The 7,632-nt window shown below is 27.0% G+C and overlaps 1 protein-coding gene across 3 annotated transcripts; it reads right to left on the reverse strand.

Annotated features, from left to right (window-relative positions):
* Positions 1–320: 320 nt before the first annotated feature.
* Positions 321–7,616, reverse strand: LOC149876089 (uncharacterized). 3 transcript variants are annotated; one of them, XM_090075741.1, is made up of 8 exons: positions 6,597–7,616; positions 6,361–6,456; positions 6,100–6,259; positions 5,965–6,020; positions 5,660–5,832; positions 5,402–5,561; positions 5,050–5,205; positions 321–781 (listed from the first exon to the last, which is right to left on the reverse strand). In XM_090075741.1, the coding sequence occupies exons 1-7, from the start codon at positions 6,808–6,810 to the stop codon at positions 5,096–5,098; spliced, it is 969 nt and encodes a 322-aa protein (XP_089931867.1). In that variant the 5' UTR covers positions 6,811–7,616; the 3' UTR covers positions 321–781; positions 5,050–5,095. The 3 variants fall into 3 exon arrangements, with proteins under 3 accessions (XP_089931867.1, XP_089931866.1, XP_089931865.1); XM_090075740.1 differs by lacking the exon at positions 321–781 and adding an exon at positions 1,119–1,242; XM_090075739.1 differs by lacking the exon at positions 321–781 and having other exon boundaries at positions 4,401–5,205.
* Between the last annotated feature and the right edge of the window lie 16 nt (positions 7,617–7,632).

A 7,632-nucleotide genomic window follows, 5' to 3' on the forward strand; every position in this document is an offset into this window, starting at 1 on the left:
TATTTTTGGTTTTGAAAACGTCTCCGTAGACGTCTAAAACGTGAGACGATAAGACGCTTACGGAAAGTTTTCTTAAAGAGGTCTTGATATTGCGTCTTTTAGAGCTCTTTTTCTTAGCTTTTCTGTAACCTTTTTCTTTATGATCTCTTTTCATAACTATTATTAACTCAATATTACGGAAAGGACTTTTATAATAAATTTTATAATTAAATGTCCTTCAATAATATAAAGTTAATAATAGTTAATGCATAGGAATATTTCATAAAATACATTCTTTGTAAATGTTATCATCTATTTGGAAAATAATAGTAAAACGCATATTTATTCATGTCATACATGTTTATTTTTCAAATGCAAATAGTTTACAACCGTAATACATACTAAAATTCAAAGAGAAATGTGTTATTTTAACTATTCATTATTAGTAGAAAAATAGGACTAACACGGAACTTTATTTGTTCTTATATCAGTTAGATTATAGAGTTTCTTAAATAAAACTTTTAAATGGAAATGCAAAAGCACAAATATCAAGCATACTTATTTAAAACATTAACAAGAAATATTACTTCTATCCTACAAATACAGTGGCTGAAAAATATAAGTACGAATTGTTAAAATTTTAGGAGTTTCTACTTGTTCGAACCACATTCGTATTAAACTCCTCAAAGTAATGCGCTCAAATACAGTTCATAACATCTTTTCGGATTGATAAATTCTTTAGCTTAACTAATGCTCGAACGTGCAATAACGACTCTTTTAATAACGTAAACTTTTACAGCATCTGCAAAAATACGTAAACATTTTTAGTAAGTAAGAACAATTCAAACCTATAATAAAAAAAAAACTAAACAACTATATTTAAAGATAGTTAATAGTTTTAAGATTGAATAATAAAAAGCATTTTTAAACACAATAAAAACACCCAACAACAACAACACTAATACAAAGAATTTAAAAAGTTTAACAAAAGCAATAAACAATAAAAGTAATAATCAATTACAAAAGTGATAAGGGATAAAAGGAATTTTTTATTATAACAACATTAACTTAAAAGTGTAACAAAGATAATAAACAACAACAATAGTTAAAGTTGTTGCAAAATATAATAGAAATCTTAACTAACCTCATCAACAACAACAGCAACAGCAACAACAACAACCACAACACCAACAACCATAACAACAACAACAACAACAACAACCACAGCAATAACAACAACAACAACTACAATAAAAACCCTGCCTGAAAAAAAAAAAAAAAAAAACATAAAAGAAAATAAATAAATAAATAAATGAAGTTTTAAAAACTGAAACAGATTATGAAAATAATACAGAAGAAAAACTAAAAATTATAGAGAAAAATTTAAAGCTTGATGAAATTATTAACAATAATAAAAGATAAATGGTAAAAAAAAAAAGTTAAAACAATAATAATGATAACAAAAAAATGTCAGAATGTTGTGGATCTCGTGTCCATAGAATGAAAATAAATGTATCTTTCCAGCCTTACATGAAGGCAGAGATGGAGGAGAGGGATTAATCTGGATGAGAGGGATTATTGATTTGATTTAGGAGTTGAGACTAGCATCTAGGTGATTGAAAAAAAAAAAAAAAAAAAAAAAAGCATAGCACTTGCCTATGTGAATAAAGGAACAGAAATTTTAAAAAAATGACACTTTAAAAACTTAAACAGATGATGAAAATAATATAGAAGAACAACTAAAAAAAAAAAATTTAAGCTTGATAAAAACATTAGCAATGAGAAGTGATAAGTAATAAAAGATAGAAAACAAAAAAACAAAAAAACTTTAAGATAAAACAATAATTAAGATAATAAAAAAGTGTCAGAATGTTGTGGATCTTGCTCCATAGGAGAAAAATAAATGTATCATTCTGGCCTCATTTTTGGCAAGGAGGCAGGGGAGGAGGAGAGAGGATAATCTGGATGAAAGGGATTGTTGATTTGAATGAGGAGTTGAAAACAGCGCTTTGTTGCTACAAAAATAAAAAAATTGCAGCAGCTCTATGTATTAACAAAATAACGGAACAATCAAGTGCAGCTTATAAATATAAATCAAAACTATACAAATATAATTAAACTAACAAACAACAGCAACTATAAATAATAGCAAGAGCTTTAAAATGTGATAAAAGTAATAAACAACAATAGTAATTAATACAAAAAAGCATCACAAAAATGATAAACAATGACAATAATAAACAGCAAGAAAGGTTTTTACAATAAAAAAAAAATCTCAAATATTAGCAATATAAAGTAGTCAAAATTTATTTTTAAATTCAATAAGAGTTATTAAAGAGTAAATACAATAAGCAATAAATATTAAAAAAACATAGAAATATAATAAAAAGAACAACAACAATAATTAATAAAGAAGTAGTTTAAAAAAACTTTAAAACTTAACAATAATGATTAAAAACAAAAACATTAATACAAAGATTTTAAAATTATATCAAAAGCAATAAAAAATGAAGTTAACAAGCAATAGCAATAATAAGTAAGAAAAAGAACTTAAAAATATAAACTAGTTAATTTTAAAATGTGATAAAAATACCAAACAATAACAATTATAAACAAAACTTAACTTCTTTGAGAGTACAGATAATAAATAACAACAACAAATACAAAAGAAAATAAAATTGCAACAAAAACAATAAACAATTAAAATAATAAACAATAGCAAATGAAGTGCTGCCAGCAAAAACTCCTTAAGTCCATTAAAAAAACAAAAACAAAAAACAAAAAACAGAGATAACTATGTCACTTCAATAATGAACTAATAAACTTTCATGTGTACCAGCTATTTTGAACAAAAAAAATATCTGAGCTGCATAAAAAATAGAATCAATTTCAATAAGGGATTTTACAAGTGACAAATAGATCTAATATTTTTGCCGAATACAAGCAAGCTATCATGGCATCCAAAAGAAGAAAAAGAGTTGAAGAAAACTGGTGCAGAAATACAAATAAAAAGATAAAAAAAAAAAAATGTGAAGAAAATCTGTTCTACAATTATAATGATTAACAGTTATTATAATGGAAACTCTTAATTGGTAAAAGGAACAATACTACTGTATTAATAAGTTTAAACAAAGGATCAACACTTGTGATAATTGTAGCATGCTATTGATTAATCTTTCATTATTAATCTTTAGTGTTTGTAATGCCTATACATTTGTTTTGTTGAAGTTGTAACTACCATTAGCAGTCATTATAACTATATGATATTTCATGGTATTATTGTTTATTTTATTAAATTACAAACTATTTCATCCCTTACTTGAAATATGTTTGAAAAAAGACTAACATTTTAGCATAGAAAATACTATTTACTGTTTAATTTACTTATAGATACATTATAAATGACTTTAACTTAAGTAAATAAGTAAAATATAATAGTTCATAGATATATAATAAAATTTCAATTTAGGAATTCAGTTTGTTCATCTATTTTTAAGGACATATTTTCAATTAAAAAAATATTGAATGTATGTTTACATGTAATGATTATAAAACTAAAGTAATATTTTAAGTTACCTTAAAGAAATCATTAATTAATAATGTTTCAGTTTAGTCTAGTCTAGCTTTTTAAATTTAGTCTCTAAGTTGTAATAAAGTTGCATTTTAAATTCTTTTTAATGTATAAGTTAATAGCAAATTTGTTATAAATTAATGATAACTTTATCAAATTTATATTTAGATTACTCTTTTTAATGCTAACTTTTGAAAGGAGGTATACTTCTAGCAAAAAACTTCACACTCCAACATGATATGCATATCTGAAAAGCACAGGTTTTCTATGATGAAACAAAAAAATATGAGTTGGACAAACAAGTCTTGTATTATGTACGAATTATCAAAAAGTAACAGCAGTCTTGTATTATGTACGAATTATCAAAAAGTAACTAACTACAAGTAAGCAACTAATGTTAGTGGAGTATATTACAAAAGACACATGGGTACACAATTTTGGTATCATTAACCTTGTTTCTTAAAAAACAACCTTCTATTATAATGTAGAAAATGCTGCAGATAAAGGACCCAATGAAGTAATAACATTTTTAGATGATTATATTAAAGAAAACAAGAATGATAGAAACGAGAAGATAACTCTGTTTGCCTAGAAGTGCTACAGTCAAAACAAAATATATATTTTGTATTGTTTGGTTAACCTTTGTACAATGGAGCTTTTCAAAGAATAATAATTAATTACCCTATTTCATAACACTTATTAACTGATGCTTTGCAAGAATTGAAAAAAGAAGAAAAAATTGGAGAAATAAGCAAACCATATGAATGGGTTAATATAATGAAATCTTGTAACAAAAAGAATCCATGCAAAGTTATCCTTGTTTTGTTCTTTAAAAATAAACTGTGAGATATTTTCTTTTTTCTTTTTAATTCAACATTTTGAAAGTTTTAATACTTAAAATATAGAAATGATATTTTGGTGCTTATCCTTTCTTTTTTTTGAACAAAAGTATTTGTTTAATAATTTATTTTTTAAAATAAACAATCAATACTATTGGTTCTTGCAACGAAATTCTGCATATTAAAAAATGCATGATGGATTTTATAGTTATTAAATTCATCAACCATTTATTTTATATATTTAAACAATAAAATTTAAGTTATTTTCTCTTTTTATATCTTTTTTACTATCTTTAGAAAAACAAAACAGACTTGTGAATTTCTTGACAAGAAAGTTTAAAAAATAAACAAAGCAGTGAACTTATTTTAGTTTATTACAAGTAATCTTAAAATGGTTACATCTCAAAATGAAAATAGTGTGACTAATGCAGTTTGTGCAGGCAGCATTTCAATTATAAATACAAAAAAGAGTTTAAAAATAAACAGTAAAAATGATAAACAATTAAAAAAAAATCCAATAATAAAAAAAACAAAATTAAAAACAATTTTAAAAGAACAAATAATTCAGTTCATTATTTCTTTGGTAAAAACATTACAAACTATGCATGGCATTAGCTACCATTTCAGTTGTTTCTTAGTCTTAAATAAAAGTATAACTACCAATTACAATTCTCCCAACATCAGACCATTGATCGAAGTAAACCTTTTATTGGTTTTTTGTACCATCTTTTCGACCTGGCGCATTCTTTAGCTTAACCATTACACGTTCTCTCATACTGGACTCTTTCATAGCAGGAAATGTTATTTTCACAGCATCTTTAAGTAAATTAGATAAACAATTAAAGAAAGCAAAAAATCTAAACTAGTTTCAGTTCCTCTTAACTTCTGTAAAGAATTTACCCACAAAATACTGCATTAGCTAATTTTCTAGATGTTTCTCACAAACACACACACACACACACACACACACACACACACACACACACACACACACACACAAAAGCATATTTACCAATTACAACTCTCCATAACCCAGACTTTTCTAATGCTAACTTTCCGCCACTCCCTTTCATGTTCATTTTACATTGCAGTTTCACAGAAAACATTCTGTCAATGATTTTTGAAGTTGCATCTTTGACATCTACACCCCCAATTTGAGAGAGCTGTTCTACCTGTATACAAAGACCAACTGCAAATTAGGAACTATCTTTAAAAAAAAAGTAGATTTTCTGTCCAATAATTGTTAAAAAAACAACAGTGGTGAAATTACCAAATTTTTTCTGTAGTTTTCATCCTTCAGTTGCTCTTCTACTGTCTCAAACTCTTCTAAGCTCAAAAGAGCTGAGATTTGTTTGGTGTCATTATGGACAGCTCTCCTTTCGCGTAGCTCATTCATGAATACTGCAATCTCTCCCAAATTGTTAAGAACAGCTTTTTGAAACTCTGTTAGAATAAATTGAAAAATATTGAGTAGAAGTCACCTGAACAGAACATGTTCCAAACAATTCTTTATTGCAACTCTCAAGCTCAATCATATTTAAAATAAACCGCTTTAGTCAAAACAATTTTCCTTACGTGCAGTTTCAAGAGGAAAACCTTGGGAGGAGCTGCATGCAACAGGTTGAGGTGTCCTTAACATGAAATAAAATATCACATCACTGCATTGTTTAATCATGCAGAGTTCAATGTGATAAAACTCAGTTAAATTACCTGTTGGTCACAGGGGATCTAGACCGAGAGCGTGTTGCTTCTCTGAAACTTTGCGATGATTCACTGACTTTTGAGGACGAAGGGACAAAAGAAGATGGTGGAGTTGGAAATGCTGTTAATTTGGTTTTGTGAGGAGCAGAAGCTGGTATCAATGGAATGTCTGAAAAAAAAACAAACAAAAAAACCATGTATTTGTATTAAATGACATGCATTTGATGTAAACCTATTATAAAAAATCCAACAAAGGGTGCAGTTTCTAACCTAATGTTTCATTTGAGGTCAATGTATTGTCAACAACAAAACCATGCTCATCTTCTGAAGCAGACAAGTCTGATAGTTTACACACTTCAACGTCATCTTTAACAAAAGTAGACATTTACTTTTTAAAAACAAAAACAAAAACAAAAAAACAAAACAAACACATAGCTGATTTAAAATCTTACTCGCACAAATACAATAAAAGCAATAGCAACTTGAAAAAATGATAAAAGACCTACCATCCTCACATTTCATTTTTATAAGTCTAAACTGCTTCCAGTGTGAACTTGGTGAAAGATTGTATCTCTCAGCCTGTAATACATCTACACCACTTGGCCAATAAACAACCTTTTTTTCTGTATCAATCCATTTTCTTAAAATTACTCCTATTTCTGTTTTGCTCTTCTCTTGCCATACCGCACAAGCCCACTTTTTCATTGGTACTGGTTCCATCTTTCGTCAAACCTTTTTACTAAGTTTTGTTAATCAATCTAAAGAAAACAATTTTAAGATGAGAACAGCTCCAAACAAAGGACAATATTAAATTGATTATTATGATCACAAGTAATGCAACTGTTAATGTAATTCAGAAATACTATAAATCTATTCTAAAACATTTTTGAAATACTAAAATGATCAATAAACTGTTGTTATGAAAAACATTACAACGTAACCTAATTCTTAAATTCCCATATTGAAGAAGAATAAAAATTGAGCAAGTTGAAATTGGTTAGGGGGGTTGCATAGTGCTAAAATAAGCAAATTGATTTTGAAAAACTTTAATTCTGCAGTTAAAAACTAAACATGTAAAAAAAAACTAAACTAATAAAAAACAAAGAAAACTAAACAAATAAAAAACAAACAAAGTAACAACAACAACTAATGCACAAAAAAAAAATTATTTTTGCTCTGATTCATGCAAAAGAGGAAAATATACAAAACCATTATTGAAAGGCAATACTGAAACCTTCTTTACTCTTACAAGTTCAGTCTTAAGAACCAGAACCCTTTTGGATGTAAATGCCACTTCGTCAAACTTCTCAACAAAACCAATGTCAAAGATTTTGGAATCCGCTGGGCTGGTATAAAAGCTTTTAGTATATTTCACCTTTAAACGATTGCACAAGTAGTTATCATCTGCAAGATTTTCAACAATCACAAAAAAATAGTTCTGATGTAGAAAACAAGAATCTCGAAAACTTACAGACAGGTTTGTACGCTTTGAAGTTTTAAATACAGTTCTGACATTTTGCAATTCAAACTGACGCTTTGCAA

The sequence above is a fragment of the Hydra viridissima genome, unplaced genomic scaffold, assembly GCF_058129835.1.
Source record: "Hydra viridissima isolate aposymbiotic clone 2 unplaced genomic scaffold, HvirCarnegie_v1 scaffold_40, whole genome shotgun sequence".
Classification (NCBI taxonomy): Eukaryota; Metazoa; Cnidaria; class Hydrozoa; order Anthoathecata; family Hydridae; genus Hydra; species Hydra viridissima.